Source organism: Myodes glareolus, chromosome 1 (assembly GCF_982192425.1).
Source record: "Myodes glareolus chromosome 1, mMyoGla1.1, whole genome shotgun sequence".
NCBI lineage: Eukaryota > Metazoa > Chordata > Mammalia > Rodentia > Cricetidae > Myodes > Myodes glareolus.
The window spans coordinates 50165771-50189106 of NC_142026.1; the positions used below are offsets into that span (position 1 = coordinate 50165771).

A 23336-nucleotide genomic window follows, 5' to 3' on the forward strand; every position below is an offset into this window, starting at 1 on the left:
TTGACCTATCTGTGTTTTCGAGTTCTTCATGTTTGTCATGGTTAATATATTGATTTTGTGTTCAAAAAAGTCTTTTCCTGTATTATCATCTCTACCTTAATTAGCTTCAGCTGTCAACATGATGTAGATTAGAGTCATCTGAGAGAACATCAATTGAGGCTTTGCCCAGATAGAAATTGCTACTTACTATGTTTGGAGAAAATTGTGTTGATTGATGATTAATGTGGGAAGGCTCTTCTTTTTCACTGATGGTGGTAGTCATCACACACTAAGCAAGTGTGGCTGAGAGGCATAAGAAAGCTTGCTGAATCTTGGGAGTGACTAAGCAAGAGAGAAAGCCAGTAAACATTTTTTCCTTTGTGTCTCTTGCCTTCAGTTTCTAACTTGAGTTTCTATCCTAAGCTCCCACAGTTGTGGTTTGTGATCTGGAAATATTAGTCAAACAAGCCTGTTTATTACCTCATATGCTTTTATTTAGAGAATTTAGTCACAGCACGAAATGAACAAATTAGATCAAAATGTTGTACACCCCAAGTGACTTTGTTGCTGGGTAGAATGTGGGAACGTTGTCTTTTGGAGGAATGTTGAAAATATTAGGACTTTAGATGGCAAAAGCCATAGAAAACTGTACACACAGCTTAATTAACTCTTCTTATAGGACTAGGAATATGAGGGATTTGAAAATAGTGCACATAATGGAGCTTGAGTTCATAAGATTTCAGTAGGAAATAGATTTTGTGAAAAATTCATCTATGGGTCATTTATATAAAATTTTGTTTCCAAATCACTTTAATTTTCTCCATTCCCTGAGAAATTGAGTAAGGCAAAATTTAAAAGTAATTGGGGGATTTCTTAGACAAAGTATTGATTCTTTTGGGTATTTACTACTGATGATTTATTTAGATCTACAGAGGAAAAATGAGTGGTGTAGAAAGAAAATGAAAAGTCAGTTTTGTGGGGAAAAAAACACTCCCATTTATTCTCTCTACCTGCCAGCTTTTCTTATTCTTTCCTATCAAGCTATTGACTGTTCTTTAGGCCAAACAGGTATTTTACACCAGTCCAGTATCACAGCTTTACAGAATTAAACAAATGAAACAAATTCTTAGATCCAAATTCTGAGAACATGATACCTTTAAAGCATATATGTTGGTTACTTAGCTCCTTTACAGTCAAAAAATTCAAAGAAAACACAATAATGTTCATAATTCAGACACTCTGTATATAGTCCATCTTTATGTGGCTTTTTAAAAGAATGCATCACATATTTGCATCATTGAAACAATTGTTTCACAACATAAACAAATAACACATCTTAACAGTAATATTCCACAACAGCCAGAGTTTTATTTTGATACAGCCTAGGTTGTATTTTGATACCACAAGATATTGAGATGCCTAAACTCTAAGACATCTTCTATGGAGAGCTAGTTGAATATAGGGAGTGGAAGTAACCAAAGAGAGAGATGTATGAGAAGATGCAGGGATAGGGCCATCTAAGCCATTTGAAACTGCAGCCCTGTCCATCTGAGAACAGAGCTACAAGATTTGATGTTTGTCCTGCTATGCTTCAGTCTTTCCTTGATTCAGTCTTCTCTCACTATGTCTCCATTTCTCTACCTTGGAGCATGAATGGTACTCTGTATCATTGTATGTTCGAAAGATGTGACTTGTTTTCTGATTTTTACAAGATGTTACTTGCTGTGGGACTATGATCTTGTACCTTGTAATGATTTGTCACTTGCTTTGGTTTAATAAAATGCTGATTGACCAGTGACCAGTCAGGAAGGATAAATGGAGTGATCAGAACAGGAAACTCTGGTAAGAAGAAAGGCTCCGTCTTCAGTTATCACCCAGATGCAGAGAAACAAGATGAGAATGCCTCACTGATAAAAGGCACCAAACCATTTGGTTAGCACAGTTAAGAAGTATGTACTAATGTAAGATGTAAGAATTAGTTAATAAGAAGCCTGACCTAATAGGACAACCACTTTTAATTAATTTAGACCTCTGTGTATTATTTTGAGACTGAATGACTATGGGAAAAATCACTGTCAAGTGATCATCTTGAGCATCAGAAGAGACTTTGACTATTTGAACAGTGTAGGGGCTATTGTGGACTATGAGTGACTAAATTATGTTTTCTCATAAATAACCAGAAGCCTATACTGACCCAGGTCAGAATGTAATTTATTGAATGAAAAACCTCCCATTTATGAACAGTATATGGGAATATGGGCCAAGTTCTCTCCAAACTGCTTCCTGCTTTTTATTTGGCAAAGTGATTTCTTGGGGCTGTTCACAACAACGTTTTGAGTAGTCTTGATTCATCAAACCACATTAGTCTGGAAGGATTCCACAGGTTCTCATCCTCTGTGGACACAAAGGAACAACCTCTTTTCCAAAGAAACAAATTCTTAGATCCAAATTCTGAGGACATGATACCTTTAAAGCATATATGTTGGTTACTTAGCTCCTTTACAGTCAAAAAATTCAAAGAAAACACAATAATATACATAATCCAGACACTCTGTATATAGTGCATCTTTATGGGGCTCATTTGTTTTTATTCTTTTACTTTTTAATATTTATTTTATTCTATTTATTCCTTTAATTTATGACTGTCTGTACTCTTGTCTCTTTAAAGACTTCTTTTCACTTTTTTAAACCATTTACTTCTTTTTATGACTCTCTATATTTTTTCCTTCTCTCTCCCAAGCCTATGTACATTTTAAAACATGCTGTGTCTCATTTAGAGGTCTTTTATGTGTGAATCTGTCCTATTGTGTATCTGTAATTCTTTAGTGTTCAGGAGTGCTTCTTAAATGCTAAGGACTTCTTGTGAACGTAGGCTGTGCCATTGGTAGAGCAAATATGGCCAGCCAGCTTGCTCTACCCACTCCAACATAGCAGGGGCATGTTTGTTGCCTCTGAGAGCCATGTCCATTGCCCCATTTTTCATCACACATGGGTTGTAATTTGCCATTAGCAATCTGCTCACAGACTCCACAGCTGGTCGTCCAGAAAGAGTCAGAGTTTGAGCTGGTTGCATGGCCCAGAATGCCAGCATTTCAAAATGGCGCAGCTTTTTGATTTTTGATTTTGATTTTGATTTCTACCTCTAAATCAGGAAAAAACTCTCTTAAAGGAGCCACAGCATATCATCAGTACGCAAAGCCTACGTGGGGAAATAAATGCGGCTAAACTTCATTTTTTTAATGTCTAGAATTCCTTTCCAAGCTCTCTAAGATCTCTAAGATACTATAGCTCTGCTATAGGCCCAAAGTAGTTCCTTTCTTAACCCATGCTAATCAAAGCATACAGAGGGGAATCCCACAATATGAGTTTTTATAGCCTCAACCCATTTCCTGTTCTTTGTGCCTACTGTGTTGTGGTTGAATCTAATCAGTCAGCTTTCTTCTTTTGCTGTCATAACTTCCCCACCATCATGAACTCTATCACTAAATCACATAAGATTCAGTAGAACTAACTGCTATTTGGTGCTAAGGTGGTTTGGTAGCATACTGTTTTCATTTTTGTTTGTTTATCTTTGAAGACTAGGTTTGTCTGTGTAGCCCTAGCTATCCTGAATGTAGCTCTACATACCAGGCTCTCCTCAAACTCAGAGATTGTTTGACTCTGACTTCCAAGTGCTGGGATTAACAGTAGGCCACCATTCCTGGCTTTTTTGGTTTTATGTTGTTGTATGATGGTTTTGTTCCTATCAAGCATATGCTGTTGTACTGAGCTTCACCCTTATCTTCAATTGTAAAATGTTAGAGAGTGTATCATTATTTTTCCCAGTATAGCATGTATTCATGACATTAATACTGCCTGTGCCTTCATAGTCTTTGGATTGCAGGTGCATAACCTTCTTCCTGCCTGTTTTTGATTATTTTGAATTTTTATTTTAAAATGAGTTCTTTTACCTGTGTGTATGGATATGCACCATGTGAGTACCTGGTTCTTATATTGACCAAAAGATGATACTAGAAACCCTGAACTTAGAATAATGGATAGTTATGATCCCCATGAGCCCACGTATATGCAAGACCAGAGGGACTCTGTACTGTTAAAACATCTTTCCTGCTCTGTGTTGATTATTTATAATCAGTGTTTTAATTGCTATTGCGTTCATTTGTCCATTTGTAACTTTTTAAACACACAGTACCTTTTAGTAAAATCTGACTTATGTTGCAGTTTCAATTGGGGCACTTCATGTTTCTGAATAAAGAATTGAAGTAAATACATAACTCTTTGTTGAAACTTTGTCAAATATCTATGAGTTCTTTCTATCTTTTATGTTTGTTTGGTTAATTTTTTCATGTGAAACGGGTATTTAATTTGTATTTTTGGATTTCCTAGAAGTGATTGCATGGACTAGGCTTGTATTCAATTCAGAGGCAGATAGAGATATACTTGACTCTGCCTTCTGAGTACAAGGAATAGAGGCGTGATTCAATGTGTCCAGCTTTTTTCATATTGTTTTTCTTTAAGGTTGTTAGGAATTCATCATTCATACAGTTTCTATTATCTATACTCTGTACTGTTGATCGGTTTACATATCATTCATTGTTGGTTAGTAGGCATTTCTCTTGCAAGGTGATATCCCATTGAAAGGGTTCAGTAATGACAGAGGTGAACCTCCTATTCAGTTTGCTTCTAAAGTGACTTGGTAATTAAATTATTATTCCTACGTCATGGAATAAGTAAAGAGGGCACCAGAATAATAAGATTATACTGTCAAAGAAGTATATATTTACAGTATTGTCAAACTCATGCTTTCTGTTGATTACATGTATGGGATATTTTAGAATGCAGTGACCTATGATGACGTGCATGTCAACTTCACTTTGGAAGAATGGGCTTTGCTGGATCCTTCCCAGAAGAATCTCTACAAAGATGTGATGGCAGAGACCTACAGGAACCTAACTAGTATAGGTAAGACTGAAGTATCTTTCATGTTTCAAATACGGGGACAACTGTTCATTGGTTAATGATGCTGTTTTGTAATATGATTGAGAAAAAGAATGGGGTAAATAAATCAGGCATGGTTGTAAGGTATGCTTTAAATAGTAACTAAATTTTTTACAATTTTTAATCTATAACATACATTTTTTCTGGCACTATATTTTTAGGATACAGTTGGGAAGACCATAATATTGAAGAAGATTTTCAAAGTTCTAGAAGACATGAAAGGTGATTTTCATTTATACCTGATACAAATGTACCTCTGAAGAATTTGTAATATATCCTATATGTTTGAAAGAAAAGCAACAGTGTAAATAATCAAGTCCATCGATGTTTATTAAATTCTCAGAAAATGATATACTTTAATTTTAGACAGGTGAACTACACTTGCAAGTCGTTCTTTTAAGAAAGAAGTCATGGAGAAAATGTCTTAAGCTATATTACCATTTGAATCATAATACAATGAGAGCTATACTGTAAACTTGCCAATCCATTTATTTCATATTATTCATAGTATAAAAGATTTACATGTTGAAAAGGTGATAAATATATCTCTAAAACTTTCTATTACACTAATAGTCTATAGAAAGTGTGGTTTAACCCATATACTTGTTAAGTTTAATGAGGGGGCAGTTAGAGTCATGATTCAAGGGGCAACTGTAGTGGAGAGGCCTTAATCCAGATACCATGAGTCGATGAGGACAGAAAGTCAAACTGTGAACTCAATGTGAAAACCTTATATTTGTTATTCTTTCTTTACTAGGTATATCATGTGTTACTCTGGATACAAGAACGTGAGATTAGGGATATGAAAAGATATAACATTCCCCTCTCTCTCAGAACAGATAGAAAATATGTAGCAGTCTTGTATACTTGTTGAATTTGATGTACAAGTGTACAAGTAATTGGTTTTCTACTTTCATTATTAATATATCAATAAGCTCACATTTCAGAAAAGTACCATGAGTACTAGGACTGTGTAAATACTTTTGTTTGTCTTAGTTCACTTAGCAAATATAGTATTACTCGCAATATAGGAAATTTTATGAATGTAATGAGTGGGAAAGCTCTGAGTTTTTTCAGTTCTCTTCAAATACATGATAATTCTCTTAAAGAAAAAAAGATTCTGTAAATGTGAACCATGTAATAAAGGCTGGTATCAGTTATCTTCATAGATGAAAAGCAAGTCTTAATGAAGGGGAAAAACAAGGTTGTAAACATGGTGATAAAACCTTAACATATAATTCCTCTTTAAAATGGACTAAATTGTAAAATTAATTTATACAGATAAAACATTCAACAATGTATTAAATGTAGTAATGTTTTCACATGTACCATTATCATTGTAGGCATGAAACAACTCACACTAGAGAGAAAACTTCTGTGTACACTCAATGTGTTAAAGCCTTTGCATGTGACAGTCATCTTCACAGTCATGAAAAAACACATACTAGATTGAAACCCTATGAAGAAAATGAGTGTGGCAAAGCCTTTTCACAATGCAGTCATCTTCAAATGCATAAAAGAGCATACACTGGAGAGAAATCCTATGAATATAATCAATGTTGTAAAACCTTTCCCTGTTGCGACTGTCAAAGGCATAAAAGAACACATATTAGAGAGAAGCCCTATGAATGCAACCATTGTGGTAAAGCCTTTGTACTTCATGGGAGTCTCCAAAGACATACTGGAGAGAAACTTCTTGAATGTAGTCAGTGTGGTAAAGCCTTTGCACGTCACAGTAGTCTCCAAATACATAAAAGAGCCCATAGTGGAGAGAAACCCTATGAATGTAGTCAGTGTGGTAAAGCCTTTGCACGTCACAGTAGTCTCCAAATACATAAAAGAGCCCATAGTGGAGAGAAACCCTATGAATGTAGTCAGTGTGGTAAAGCCTTTGCATGTCACAGTAGTCTCTATGTACATAAAAGAACCCACACTGGAGAAAAACCCTATGAATGTCATCAGTGTGGTAAAGCCTTTTCAAAACACTGTAATCTTCAAACTCATGAAAGAACCCATACTGGAGAGAAACCCTACGAATGTAATCAGTGTGGTAAAGCCTTTGCACATCACAGTCATTTAAAAGTTCATGAAAGAATCCATACTGGAGAGAAGCCCTATGAATGTAATCACTGTGGTAAAGCCTTTGCTTCTCACAGTAGTCTCCAAATACATAAAAGAGCCCATAGTGGAGAGAAACCCTATGAATGTAGTCAGTGTGGTAAAGCCTTTGCACATCACAGTAGTCTCCAAATACATAAAAGAGCCCATACTGGAGAGAAACCCTATGAATGTCATCAGTGTGGTAAAGCCTTTGCATGTCACAGTAGTCTCCAAATACATAAAAGAGCCCATACTGGAGAGAAACCCTATGAATGTAGTTAGTGTGGTAAAGCCTTTGCACGTCACAGTACTCTCTATATACATAAAAGAGTCCATACTGGAGAGAAGCCCTATGAATGTAATCACTGTGATAAAGCCTTTGCACAACACAGTCATCTACAAAGACATAAAAAAAGTCATAAGGGAGAGAAACCCTATGAATGTCATCAGTGTGGTAAAGCCTTTTCACAACACAGTCATCTAAAAATTCATGAAAGAAGCCATACTTGAGAGAAGACCTATGAATGTAATCACTGTGATAAAGCCTTTGCATGCCACAGTAATCTACAAAGACATAAAAGAAGCTATACTGGAGAGAAATTTTATGAATGTAATCAGCGTAGTAGAGCCTTTGCACAACACAGTAATCTTCAAATTCATAAAAGAAGCCATACTGGAGAGAAGCCCTATGAATGTAATCACTGTGATAAAGCCTTTTCACGCCACAGTCATCTATAGATTCTTGAAAGTAGCCATACTGGGAGAAACAAAGCCTTTATATTTTATAGTAGTTTCCAAAGGAATAAAAGAACCCATAGTGGAGAGAAACCTTATGAATGTAATCAATGTGGCAAAGCTTTATATGTCATCGTAGTCTCTGAAAACATAAAAAAAAAAAAAAACGAAGACTGGGGAGAAACATTATGGCTGTTATTAGTGTGGTAAAGGCTTTGTTTATCATAGTCATCTTCAAAGACATGAACTAACACATGCTGCAGAGAAACCCTATGAATGTCATGAGTGTGATAAAGCCTTTGCATGTCACAGTCATCTATGTATTCATGAAAGAAGCCATTCCCAGAGAGAAACCCTATGAATGTAATCAGTGTGGTGAAGGCTTTTCACTTCACAGTACTCTTCAAATGCATGAAAGATCACACACTGGAGATAAACTCTATGAATGTAATGATAAGTGTGGTAAAGCTTCTGAATGTATGAATAATCAAAATTATGAGAAAAATCATACTGCAGAGAAACCCTCTAAATGTATTCAGTGTGATAAAGCTTTGTACTTTATATAGGAGTAAATCTTCTTGTATGCAACAATCTGTTAAAATCTTTGCATATTACATTAGACATTGACTACCTGAAAAAGATACTGAGGACTTCTTATTAGAAAGTATTTGGTAAGATGTTTAACCAAAACACTTATAATCAGCTACACAGTGATTTTAGATTCGCCTCTGTTTGCTGTGAATGTATTTTGTTACCATTGTTTAATAAAGCAGCTGCTTTCTGTCTATAACCTTGCAGAATAGACCAAGGCAGGAATTCCAAGCAGAGACAAAGGAGAAAAGAAAGTGGAGTCAGATTCCATGTATCTACTGAAGAAGACAGATATCCTGGGACCTTACTGGAAAGTCACAAGTCTTGTGATAAAATACAAAATAATAAAAATGGGTTAATTTCAGATGTCAGAGTTAGTTAATAAGATTTCTGAGATAGCTGGGAGGTGGTATTGTACTACTTTAATCCCTGCACTTGGGAGGCAGAGGCTGGTAGATAACTGTGAGTTTGAGACCAGCCTGGTCTACAAGAGCTAGTTCCACGACAGGATCCAAAGCCACAGAGAAACCCTGTCTCAAACCCTCCCTCCCCAAAAAAGAAATTCTGAGCTAAAAGGTCAAGTAATATTTTAATTAATATAGTTTCTGTGTGATTATTTCAGGTCTGGACAGCCAGGAATAAACAAGAATCCTCCACCTATAAATTTGGCAGTGTTAACAATCTTTTCAAGCATTATGTCCTTTTTATATGGTTTGTACTTACAAACTCATGGTAAAAATGAATTTGTGAGTTTATGAAGCCCTTTGTATAGGGTAAATGGGCCATCCAAAGAAGCACATCCAGTCTCTGAAACTAGAGCCAGTGAAGAGTAATTTTGACTCTGAAACTGGAGCCAAAAAAATATATCCTGACTCCAAAACAAAGACAAAGAAACACACATTGTTCCTGAATCCAGAGACAATGAAAGAAACACCTGACCCTGAAACCAGACTCAAAAGGTTAAAAGGGGCTAGTGAAAGAACACACTTTGACTCTGAAACAAGAGCCAAAGAAACACACACTATATTTGACCAACTGTGTACAAAACCTGCTAATCCCTAAGCTCAAGATCTACCAACCCCAGAGCATGAAATCCATCCAATCCCTGCTTTGTTCTAGATCAGAGATTAACATCTAACCAATTCCCATCCTGAGAGTCTCCTCCTAGAGAATACTCTGCCCCTAAGAAGTCCTATATAAGTTCTGTACCATTTCTGTTCACATCTGCCTATTTCTGTCTTAGCAGAGGCAACCGCTATCCTGGATTCTTCCCTTCCAAATAAATTTCTTGAATGAGTTTTGGGTAAAGATCATTCACTGAAGTGATATGAAACTTTGTAGTGGATTGGAACAGAGAAGCTTTGATCACCTCTGCTGCCAAACTCTCTTAAAGGAGCAGAGCAGAAGTAGTAACTCTTCACCAGAGACTGCAACATTTCAGCAGCAGTTTCCCATTAACTCCAGGGAAGAAGAGAAGTAACAATTTGGGCTGAAGCTGAGAAAACAATTGACATCTCTGTTAGGAAACTCCCTCGTGTGGTGGAACAGAGAAGTATTGGAAACCTCTGCTAGGAAAGTCACTTAGGGAAGTGGAGCAGAACAGCAATGAACACGTCTGCTTTGAAGCTCTCTTAGCAGAATGAAACAGGGCCCATCTGTGATGGCTTTCATGGAGAGGAGCAGAATTGCTGCATCCTGCAGGAAGAACCTCTCCCACTGGACCACAGCCTCAGGTGTGGCTGGGCTTTTCAATAGTCAGTATATATCAGGGACCATCTTTGACAAGTATACCACTTGCCAGGGTAGATGCATGGGGAATAGAAAAATAAGTAAAGAGGATGAAGACACATATGAAAATAATAAAACAGAAGCATAGGACAGTACCAGAATGGAGGTCCAGTGAATACTGTAAGTGTGCCTGCATTTAATTTTTCATATACTTTTATACCCTGATACAACAGGGGGAAGAAGACAAAAGACTGCTTTAACGTGATGCATAGGACAACTAAAACAGTTACTTGCTTCAATTCTTTGAGCCATCAAGTCCATGATTGTTGAGAAAAACATTCTGTTATTCAGGCAGTGAATTCACCCTAGACCAAGTATCCTAAAGGCAGTCATTCCCTAGGTCAAACCTCTTAATTCAAAAGGAGAAGGATGTTTGAATTCTCTCACTTTCTTCAAGGGCCTGCTGTTTTGGAGGATAGCTGGACTCTTGTGGAATCATATTGCCCTGAGTGTTATTGTGTTTTTAAACTGGCATCAAAGAATCTGCGATTATGATGACTAGCCATATAAATGCTGATTTATGGGTTTGACTTTGTTTGGTGGATGTTTCTGGTTTTTTGTTTTCTTTATGAATTTTTGGAATGTATGGTGCCTGTTAGGAAATTTTTATTGGAACTGATAGCTGTAGCCACTAGAGATTTTAGGTAAAATGGTTTTCTGGGTATTTGTAGCTTACTCTTAGTAATAGAGGTAGACTAGGGCCTGAAGGCATTCACAGGAGGAAGAAGAGCAGAGCCAACAATGGTCTGCTTATTTTACCTCCTTTGAATGGAGGGAGGCAGTGAAAAGAGAACAGCCCAGAAGTTCTGCTATAGCAGTGGGTATGGGACTTGAGGGGTAGATCTAAGGAACAAAGGAAAGGGAAAATTTACAGGCAGCCTTCCTGCTTTCTTGGCAGGAGTGACCTGTGGCTTATTAGGGATGCTTCCTAGTTGTAGGCTCATATAAAGCAACAAATTGAGAAGGGCAGTTTAGGAGGGAAAGGTCTGCAGTACCTACAGACATCCGCAGAGAGAAAAGGAAGACTGAAGCACATTATCTGCTGCATAGGTAGGGATGAGACTAGGAAACTGGGTTTCGAGGAGAGGAAGGAGTCTGAAGGTCTTCAGTTAGCTTATCTGTTTCCCTTGCCTGTTCAGCTAGTATGTTTGTAGGGAATGTCTGCTGGTGTTTGGGGTGGGATGATGGTATGAGTTGGAGGAGAAGATCTTTGTGATGTACTGGGAATGGGACCAGAGAGGAAAGGGAGACAGCAGCAGGTTCCCTGCTACAGAGCTGGAATAAGAGTTTGGGGGTTGTATCTGGAGAACAGAAGGAGAGGAGTGGACACAATATCTGCCCACTTGTTGCCCTGGCAGGAGCAGTTTTTGGATTAGTAAAGAGTGTCTGCTGGTGTTTGGGTCCGGGCAAAACAACAAGTTATGGGAGAGAGGTTAGTAGGGGAAGATATGTGGGATCCACAGGAGATAGGAGCAGGGAGTACAGGAAAGGTAGCCACAGGTGGTGTTCTCTAGAAAATGGATGGGACTGGGGGACTGGACCTGGGGAAACAGAGGGAGAAGATAACAAAGATCTGTAGCCTACCTCGTTTGCTGTCAAGCATGGTCTGTGCTTGAATATTTTATGTAAACTTGGGAACAGTCTGTACTTTCTGGGTGCTTGTTACACATGGAAGTCAGAAGAAGGCATCAGATCCTCTGGAACTGAAGGTCGAGCTGTGTGGTCTTCCACTGGGTGCTGAGAATCAAACCCAAGTCCTCTCTTCAGCAGCAAGTGTTCATAAGCACTAAGTCATTTCTCCAGCCCCTCTGCCCCATTTGTGAAGAAGGGTCTTGAAGTATAACTCTAGTAGCTGGCCTATTTTTCACTGAGCACCTCAGGATGGTCTCAAATTGATGGTGATCTTTCTTCCACAAACTCCTGGGCAATTGGTACACGGTTGTAAGCCTCCACTTCCATCTATGTTTGTTCGTTTTGTTTCTCTGAGACTGGTTTTACTCCCTATGTGTTCAGGAATGACTTGAACACTTGATACTCTTGGCTTCACCATCCAAGTTCTGAGATTGCGGGTTTGATGAACCTATTTTTGGGGATATTCATGGAACATGAAAGAGGGGTTATTTACAGAAACTTAAGTGACCACAAAACATCATCAGAAATTTCTTTCTCATGACAGATGATGACTTCATTAAAGCAGCATCACAGAGTCCCCTTTTCAATTAATGTTTTACTTATCTGTTGTAGCCATCTCCTGAGATGGAATACCATTAGGGGAAAGGAGATCAATGACTAGAATCTTGAGGGAAGGTCCTGTTACCTTCCCTTTTCCTCTTTTGCTAGAGATACAGTAGCTCTGTCACCACCATTAGAGTTCCAATATTTTTCTGCTCAAGTCATCACTATGGCTACTAGATCATGGTATATGTTGTCCAAAGGTGAAAGGTATTCTTGTTAATTAGCGATTACCTAGTTCAGAACCTTATTTATGTTAAGTTAGTGTTTTGCCCTTTAGCTTTCAGCTCTACTCTTGAAACCATTTTATATTTTTATTATTGTTGGTGCTGGTAGTGTAAGAGAAAATACAGTCTTTCTACATATCCAGGCCCTAAATAGGTAGACTGGGAGCAAGGCTGACAACAACCAGCTCCACTGAAACCTAGAAATCAAGTCAGCTTCATGACGTCATGGAGTAAAGACCTAAATAGAAAGCTCTAAACAGGCAAATCTAAAATGACTGAAAGACACTTAAGAAATGCTCAACATACTTAGCCATCAGAGAAATATAAATCAAAACAATGCTGAGATTCCATCTTACACCTAACAGAATGTCCAAGATCAAAACACTGGTGTTTGCTTAACCTGCAGAGGATGTGGAAGAAAGGGGACACTTCTCCATTGCTGCTGGGAGTGAAACTTGTACAGCCACTTTGGAAAGCATTTATATTTGTTAGAAAATTAGGAAACAACCTACCTCAAGACCCAATAATAACACTGTTGGGTATATACCAAAAGGAAGCACAGTTAGGCCACAAGGACATGTGCTCAACTACGTTCATAGCAGAATTATTTGTCATAGCCAGAACCTTGAAACAAGTTAAATGCCCTTCACCTGAAGAATGGATAAAGAGAATGTGGTAATTTACACAGTGGAATATTACACAACAGAAAAAAGTAACATCTTGAAATTTGTGGGCAAATGGATGAATCTAGAAAACATAATATTGAATGAGGTAATCTAGACGCAGACAAATATAATATGTACTAACTCATAATTGACTTTCAAACATAAAGCAAAGAAAAAAAAACTCCCTGCAATTTACTACCCCAGAGAACCTAGATAATAAAGAGAACGGTTAGAGACATACATGGGTCTAATCTACATGGGAAGTAGAAAAAGAGAAGATCTCCTGAGTAAATAGGGTGCACGGGGACCATAGGAGAGGGAAGAGGGGAAGAAGGGCAGGGAATGGACATAAATATATAGCTCAATAAAAACAATAAAAGAACATAAGTGGGGCTGGAGAGATGGCTCAGTGATTAAGAGCATTGCCTGCTCTTCCAAAGGTCCTGAGTTCAATTCCCAGCAACCACATGGTGGCTCACAACCATCTATAATGAGGTCTGGTGCCCTCTTCTGGCCTGCAGACATACACACAGACAGAATATTGTATACATAATAAATAAATAAATAAATAAATATAAAAAAAATAAAAGAACATAAGTAAAAATATACATAAATGAAAATGTCATAATGGAACCCATGTACATCATTAATATGTGCCAATAAAATACTTTTATGGGTAATTTGGGGAGGAGAAGACCAAGATTATTAAATTTTAAGCTTAGTAAAAGAATATTTAAGATATGAATTCATTGTCAATCTTCCTGCAAGACTGATGTTGCCAAGCATTATAGTTGTATTATTTAATTTTGAAAACTGAATAGGGGAGGAAACTGAAGCAAGAAATAATGTAACAGGAATTCTTTTGAGTCACCTACCATCTTCAAAATTATGACAGAGAAACTTATTAATTATGCATGCTTGGTTTTATGCTCATTACTTGCAACCTCTTCTAACGTGTTTAGTTTCATCTATGTTTTGCCTCAGGGTTGGATTTTTTTATACCTTTCTTTCATTCTGCAATCTTACTCTGTGTCTGACTGGCTGGCCCTGCCTGCCTGGCTGTGCCCAGACATCTTCCTTTCTTTCTCCCTCTTCTCTCCTATGTATTCTCTCAATGCAGGAGGTCCACCTATCGCTCTACTGTCTAGGTATTGGCTATTCAGTCTTTTATTAGACAAATCAGGTGACTTTAACATCTTTACATAATTAGACAAATGCAACATAAACAAGTATAACACATTTTTCCATAGGTAAAATAATATTCTACAACATAAACAAATATAACACATGTTTGTAAATTTAAAGTAATATCTCACATCAGAATAATGATGTAGGATATCCCTCTGTATGCAGTGATTATCATTGGTTAATTAAAAAACTGATGCACAGACCAGAATAGAGGTAGGTGGGGAAATCCAAAGTGGATGCTGGGAGAAAGAAGGTGGAATCGTGAGATTTTTGTAGCCACCGGAGGGGAAATATGAGAGCTGTCAGCTGGGACATTTCTGATTGGCCACTAGCTTCATGGTAAAAATATAAACTAATTAAAATGGGTTAAATTAGGATGTAAAATTTAGCCAATAAGAAATCAGAGCTAATAGGCCAAGTAGCGATTTAATTAATACAGTTTCTCTGTGGTTATTTTGGAGTTGAGCAGCTGGGAACAAACAAGTGACCTCCTACAACTTATTGGCACAATTTGAAACTAGCCTCCCCTAAACAATCACAAATATCCATAACCCATTTAATGACCAAAAATTGCCCATCCAACCTCTTGGGAATGTGGGCATCATGTCTTAAAATTGCTTCCTTTTGTATGGGAGTGGCAGCATCTTTAGGAGCCCTGAAATATTGGGATATTGTCAAGTTCTGAGACAAATTATTGTATCATTTGTTGTTCAGTCTCTGTATAATGGAAAGTGCAGAGCTTATCCAAAGTCCTGGTTAGAGAAGTCTGTGAGGCTAGAATATCTCAGCTCAACACCTTGAAATTGTGCTGAGCAGTTTACTGCCCAAAGCCAATCATTGGGTAGTGTTTGTCAGCTTAGTGATATTGCAACAATCCAGGAGGAATTGTCATTGTGGGGCCCCACTTAGAGAACTTCAAAGGTCACTGATAGGCATGGTCATGGGTCACTGCAGAAAATTAAGCATTTTAAATGTCATATGGGGCAGATCTCGAAGAGGTTAAAGGACCATAATTTGTTATGTACATCCAGAGTACAAAAACTTAATTTTTAGCTACCTGAAAGAGACTCAATCCTGAAATCATACAAAGTAAGCTGGAAGAACCCTGTTAATAAAATTAGTTAGTAGTCTATATGACCATTAATATCATGACAAAAATATTTATCCTTCATCCAAGTAAAAGGGCTCATATCCTCTTTCTACATGTATGTGTAGTGTGCGCATGCCTGGTGTCCTTGGATCCTCAGGAGAGTTTTGATCCCCCTGGTGCTGGGAACCTAATCGAGATGCTCCACAAGAACAGTAAGTGCTGTTAATCACTGAGTCAAACCTCCAGTCCCCGGTTTTCAATTACATCAGCATGTATTGCAGATAAGTAATGTCAACAGCATCTGGCCAGAAAGGAAACACAGTTTCTGTCTTTGTATCCTAAGAGATGTTACCACAGAGGAGAAGAGCTCAGTTAAACAGCAAACCCCAGGGCACTAGCCTGGGAGCTGCAGTGCTGAGAAAAGACTCAGTCACAGGAAGTCAGGGTGGATGTCTCTTCTTAGCAGAGTCAAGGGGATGAACTTTTTCAACAGAAACTAAATGTAAGACTCAGATGACAGAGGGATTTTTCAAGAAGACGTAAATTTCTCCTGGCAATAGGAAAACCTAAGCAGAAGGTATGAGTGGATTCCAGGACCTGCTCTGAGGCTCAGAACCTCAGAACCCTATCTGCTCCCTACAGGCTTGGCCGGTAGACTTTTAACAGCAGCCCCATGACTCCCAGGCAACGATGTTTTTTTGTTTAAATTTTTAGATTTGATATATATGTATGTATATTTTGCCTGCATGTGTGAATTTGTACCACATGTGTGCCTGGGGCTCAGAAGTCAGAAGAGCGCTTTGGATCCCCTAGAACTTGAGTTGTGGGTGGTTGTGAGAAACATACAATGCTGGGAATCAAACCTTGATCCTCTGCAAGAACAGTCAATGTTCTTTAACACAGACAATAATGTCTGGAAGCAGAATGAAATATTTTTCTTCTTTTGGTGGTGGGGGACTTGGGAGTTGAACTGAGGGCCTTTCTCAACAGCCCCAGTCACACTCAATGGACCCTGCTTATGGGGATGGGAAGCTCTTCTCTCTGTGCTGTAGGTCTTTGGATGGAAAACCTCCTTCAGCCAATGGCCTTTGAGAGGCTGCGCCAGGTTAGGGTACCAAAAATGTATGCCCACTGGCTTGTTCTCTCTTTCTCTTCTTCTCTCACCTGAATTCTGGGTTAATTTCCTGTTCCTGATTTATACAGAGACCTTGGATTTGTAAGATTCCCCCTAAATAAAGAACCCCTTATTATACCCCCATTCAGAGGTAGTGTGGGATTTCTTTATTTGCATTGACCTTTATCCTGTGCATTCCCCTTCAGTCTTCTGTGCTTCAGCTACCACTGAACTGTGGCTTGACCTGTAGCAACACTACCCAGACACTGCTCTTATTTTCAGACTCTGAAATTTCTCTTACTTCTTGAAACTCACCTATTTTGTTTTATTTTTCTTATTAGGGGTGCTTTTTATTTTTCTAGAAACAAGCAGCATCTTACCTTTCTATAGCATATTACCTTAGCTTTATTTTCATCAGATAGTTCTTCTTCTGTTCCTGCTCCATCATCTCCTCAGCCTTCACTATCAGCATTAGCAATGGAGCCCAGAGCCTTTAACATTCTATGCAAGTGCTTTAACACTGAGCTATATTCCACATAAGGTATCTTAATAGTTTTTACAAGGGACATGTTGGAAAGATAGCTGGGCTGGAAATGAAGCTTAGGGCGTAGAGTGCTTACCTAGTACCTAGAAACCCTAAATCCATTCCCATCATCAAACATGGGTGTTTACTTATATACATCTTTCTCTCTCAAACACACACACACACACACACACACACACACACACTAGCTGGAGACTTTTCTCTGTCCCAGCTGATCCCACTAAACCTGTTTTTTTTTCCTGTTCACCAGTACCCACAGCTTCTTATAAAATAATCACTCAGAGACTTAATGTTAAGTATAATTGTTTTGCCTATGGCTCAGGCTTCTTACTGACTAAGTCTACATATAAAGTAACCTATTTCTAATAATCTATGTATCGTGGCTTTGTGGCATTACCTGTTCTCTAGTACATCTTATTGTGCCAGCAGCTTCTGGCAGCTTTCTGACTACCCCTTCTTTCTTCCTCTATCTCTGTTTGGATTTCCCACCTAGCTACATTCTGCCCTGACATAGACCAAAGAAGCTTCTTTATTAACCAATATAAAAAAACATATTCACAGTATACAGAGGGGCTATTCCATAGCAACATACAAACACCACAGTTGAGTTCACGTACACACACAGAGTCACACACACAAAGATAGACACCAGAGATGAGTTAACCTACACAGACATAACTAAGGTGTTCCTTACACCTACCCTTGTTGAAACAATAGCCACTTCACCCATTTCAAAATCCTTTTTTGCTATACTAGTGGGAATTCAAGTCATTTTAAATAAATTTCACAAAATTATTTGAAATTATGCAAGAGACTAGGTAACTACTAGGTTATTTCCAGGTTCTGGGTATTACAAATAAACGTGCTATGAACATAGCTGAACAAATGCTTTTGTACTATGATTGGACATCTATTGGGTATATTCTCAAGAGTGGTATAGCTGGATCTTGAAGTAGGCTGACTCCCATTTTTCTGAGAAACCACCACACTTATTTCCAAAATGATTGCACAAGTTTGCATTCCCACCAGCAATGGATGAGTTTTCCCCTTACTTCACATTCACAGCACAGGTTTTATTGGTGTTTTTGAGTTTAGCCATTCTGACAGGTGGAAGATGGTATCTCAAAGTTGTTTTGATTTGCATTTCCCTGGTCACAAAGGAAGTTGAACATGATCTTAAGTAACTTTTAACAATATGAACTTCTGTTGAGAATTCTCTGTTCAGTTCAGTACCCCATTTTTAATTGAATTTTTAAAAATTTTAATGTCCTGTTTCTTGTGATCTTTATATACTTTGGAGATATACCTTTGTCTGATGTGGGGTTGATGAAGATATTCTCCCATTCAATGGGTTGCCTTTTTGCCTTAGTGACTATGTTCTTTGCTTCACAGAAGCTTCACAATTTCAGAAGGTCCTTTATTCATAGTTCCTCTTATTGTCTGTGCTAATGAGGTTAGCACAGTGGTGTACTAGCCTGGATGGTTTACTGGAATGTTTACCTGGGAGAACTGGCATTTGCTTGTGAAGGGAAAGAATAATATTCAGAAAAGCCCTGTGGAATGACCATATGGTCAGCTTCATGTTGATGGCTCCTGTGTGCTGTGTTGGTTGGCCAGGATCATGATTGGCCCAGCTCAGAGTGCACGCTTTGTTCACATGACTGCTTCATTGTGCGATGTTCTTTAGGGTCTCCATATGCCATGAAGCAGTGAAAGGGGAACAGAGATGCCTCTGAACTGCAGGAGAAAAGGCATAGTGCCAGGCAGTATCCTGTTGAGAGTGTAAACTCGTTTACTATAGATGAGTTTTTCTTTGAATTAAATTCTAGAGTGTCAGGCTTTTTTTTTAAATAACTGTTATTCCTAAGTCAAATTTAGTTTTTAGGGTTTTTTCCCCTCCTAACTTATTCTTACCTTCCAACTTCAAACATCTATATGACATTTAGACTTCACATAAAGTTTGTGTGATACAGACATGTTCTTGAGGCTGGTGGCAAATCCTTTTTGGAAGCAAGACCCTTCAACTAGTTGACTCAGGCCATTTTAAGGACTTAGGCTCTGCCTGGTCCTCCTGGTGCTGTGAGTCACATTGGCAGTTTTCTTGTGAAGCTCATGAAACTTTAAAGAATGAGTTTAGCAAGTGTTTGGTCTTACAGCTTCCTCAGTAAGGTCTTATAGCCCCAGTGGTCAAGGGCCAAGAATAGAAACTTGATCTGACATTTTACCGTGAAAATTAGGTTCTAGGCTCTTCTTTACCTGTGTGAACTTTTAATCTGTGAGAGACTGGCTGCAGCAGAAGTGGATTTGAAGAAGCCAGACCTTGACCAAAGATGCTGAAGTACAGTATTAGGACCTTTCTACTCTAGAACCTCCTTCACAGTGGTGTAAGACCATGCCATCCCTGATGCCATGCTCATGCTAGCATGCAGGAGGATGCCATCTGTCTCTTTCAGCCTCTTATTAGAGAAGGTTATGCTAGAGGCAACGATTGCCAGTCACATGGCTAACAGGCATTGGAAACAGCCATAGCTTCTCTGAGAGTCATTTCCTTTCCCAGCAGTGGACCAAGGCCACCATGGGACTCTGCTGAACCAAAAAAACCGTACTAGCAAATGTTTAAATTCTGGTGTAGCCAGAGGTTCTCTGCACTGGCTGAAGTTGTCGTTTCCTCTTCTCCTTTAAGTGATCATCACAGATGCCATTTCTGTTCAGAGATTATAGAGACTTTTAATACATAAATGAATGGGTATTGGTGCCTCTTTATTTTTAAAAAATTGAAGAAAAAGAGCCACCTCATATTCAGAGAGTATGTGTTTTGTGATTGTGTGAACATTTAATTGAAAATAAGAATGGAAATAAATTTTTCGTTTTGCTTTTTCCACAGCAGCTAATGTGTAGGGAGACATTAATCCCACACCAAGTCCTGTAGGGATGGGGATCCCCCAGTTGTTCTCTCCAATAGCCAGTCCCACAGACTGTGCAGCTCAGATTCCTTATTTTTATGCTGTGTATTGTTTCCACCTCAGAGATGGCAGCCTTTAGGACAGTGTCAAAAGCCAAGAGCTCTTGGATTATCTGCACAACTCCAGCTGCTGGTAGACTAAACAAGCCCTCTGGTTTCCCAGCCCAACCTCTCATTAAGTAGACTGACAACAATGCTGTTCATCTCTTTAGTCCGCCGACTCAAGTTATCTTCAGGGAAGGTATGGAGATGTGGCTTGTCAGGTTCATCTCTAGGATGTGTATGGTGAAAACAAACAAAATACGTTTCACCATTGAATTGTCTGTTCATTATCTTACAATAGAATACTGTGGTCTTGGGGAACACAGAGAGGGAATATGTAGCAAGGATCACATACAAAGCTTGGTGTTTCATAAGCTTGTAGCTGACAGGTTATATGTGGTACTGCAGTGTTCACCATAAGCAGGTACAAGCTTCACTGACTTTCCATTCTGAATTACAGTTGAGTAGATATCGAAAACAGAGTGGCAAATGTGTTTTAGTAGCAGATGAGGCGGTTAGTTTTAGGGCAAATTTTCCACTGTTGATTTTACTTCAAGGTGTAGTAAGAGAAATTTTTTAAGGCATATTTAAGCTGTAGCAGGCATACGCTTCATTTATTTCCAAAGAGGAAAAAGCAGCTAGACTCATAGCACGTGCTTCGCTCCGTGGTACAGGTGGATCCCTACACTTTCAAGTAGCCAACTTAAGTTACTCCCAGCTAGGCAGGTGTGGGCTTCTCTAGGATTTAGTGCCTGAATATTTCTTTTGGGAAGGGGCTGGAGTGAATGTCCTGGGATGGGAGGGAAGCAGAAGGATACAGGAGTGCGAATGAGTGTGCATGTGTGCAGATTCCCCATTACCCTGAAAGCTAGCAAGCAATCCCCATTGGCCGTTTCATTCATGACCACAGCGTGCATGTACTTCACCATGGTTTCTAACCCATGCTAAGAACTCATCAGATGATCATGCTGAGATGGATCAGGATTGTATTTCTTTGGCTTACCCCTTACTCCTGGGTTCTATAGTGTTTCTATAATTATGAATAGTGTTGCACTGTAATCTATCATATAGAGCTATAAGTATGGAAATTTTTGATCAGTTTTTTAAGAGAAGTATCCTGTTTGCAAAGGCACAATAAACTTGCGTCTTCTAGATTATAGGCAATAAAGGTAACAATATACCTTACTTAAATCATACAAAAAAAGAAATACCGTTGTTGTTGACTTCACTGCGAAATGCGGGCTCCCATAGTGCTTGTATTGTTGCAATGGAACACAGATTTACCAAAGTCACATTGCCCTGGTCTGTCTAGAATCTTCCAGAACTTCTGCACCTTGAACATTTAATATTTAGGTTTAGGATCCATCTGGAGTTAATTCTGTGGCACTTGTAAACAGTATTGCCTGTACAGAGTAGCACTCCACTGCTAATCTGTGATGTAGAAGAGTAGAATTGATGGTATAAGGAATTACCAGTTCTTGGGAAACATTAAGTCACAAAGGAAAATTTAGGTAAGGGAGAACTGCATCCCAAATACCCCAAAGGTAATGGGATTCTAACATTGCCTGTTAGAGATTAGTATGATAAAACATAAAAGTTTGCCCCCTAGGATTAACCAGCCACATTCCCATAACAAAGGAGACAAGCCTGATTTACAACCTGCACAAATGCCCATTCCGCCATTAAAGAACTGGCTTCTAAATGCTGCTCAAGTGGACATTACAGGGTCACAATCAAAATAAAGTCCTGTTTTGTGATAAAGGTATATTAATTCTACAATTAATTTCCAGTCTTTTTGAAAAGTGATTTTGAGTCAAGGTCTCCTTTTTTGACTGCAGTGTGCGTGAACCCTGTCTGTAGCCCCACAAGGCATTGTCCGTCTTCTCTTGACTAAACACTCTAAACCTTGGATTGCATGTCTGCAGCACCACACAGTTCTAAAATTGTTTTTGAGTCACACGGTGGACGACTGTCCATTGCAGAGCAGGAAACTGTCCACTGCAGAACAGGGAGAGGATTTGTGTGTGGATCATGGCTTCTCCCTTCAGACTAGAGAGGGAGAACATTGTTCTGTGTCCACTGCAGGGGAAACAGACTAGATAATAGCTAGGTCACAGTTGAAGACAGTGAGTTGCAGGGATCTCCATTACAAAGAAGGACTGCTGGGGCATGGTGAGTGACTTTCTTTGTAATTTCCCTGCTTGTATTAATTCCTTCCATGTGAATGAAGACAGACAGAGTTGGTGGGTGCACAGTTTAGGGATGATAGCTTGAACTACTAAGTATTCAGTTTCCCATTAGAGAACTCTCTTGTGCAGATATGTACAATCTTAGTTGACATAGTTAAGTCAGCTGAAAGGTTTGAGAAACAGGCAATTGACTGTAACACCGTCATATTACATCACTCAGTAGCTAACAGTTTACAGGGAACAAGTCATACAGTCTCTTATTAATGGCATTCTGTCTAAGAGGGAAGGGCTACTCCATTTCAAATTTAGTATAGATAAGTGTTCTCATTTTTTTTCATTTCAAAGCATCAATTATTGGTATCATTTTTAACATTCATTTTCTTTAAATGCATTACTGCTATATTTTTCAATGTTTCCTAGTTTAAGAATTTCATTCCATTTTTTCTTAAGTGCTGTTTATATCAGTTTAGTGTAGGGTTTCTTAATCTTGGTGGTCACAACTCTCTTTGGGGGTAGATGACTCTATCACAGGACTGGCATAAGACCATCAGAAAGCACAAATGTTTATATTATAATTCATAACAATAGCAAAAATATAGTTTTAAAGAAGGAGTGAAAATCATTTTATACTGGGGTTCAACACATCAGGAGGAACTGTTTTAAAGGATAACAACATTAGGAAGATTGAGAATAGCTGGTTTATGTCAATGTCTCCTGCAGCTTAGGCTTTTCTCACAGTATGCAATTGAGAATGGCTTTGAACACCTAGTCCTGCCTCTGCTACCCAGTGCTGGAAAGATAGTCCTACAACTCCTTCCAAGCTGGACCTTGACTGCTCTGTGGGAAGGAGAAATAGATTAGTGAAAGAGTATCCTCCAAACTCTCCATATTT

The 23336-nt window shown here is 38.5% G+C and overlaps 1 protein-coding gene across 1 annotated transcript in view; it reads left to right on the top strand.

Moving 5' to 3' along the window:
- LOC125405488 (uncharacterized) overlaps positions 1 to 7867 on the top strand; it is a 36277-nt gene extending 28410 nt beyond the window's left edge. Inside the window, 3 exon segments of the mRNA XM_087906182.1 lie at positions 4815 to 4941; positions 5139 to 5199; positions 6321 to 7867. Of these exon segments, the coding sequence (XP_087762308.1) occupies positions 4815 to 4941; positions 5139 to 5199; positions 6321 to 7815 (1683 nt within the window). The 3' untranslated portion in view covers positions 7816 to 7867.
- The last annotated feature ends 15469 nt before the right edge of the window (positions 7868 to 23336 follow it).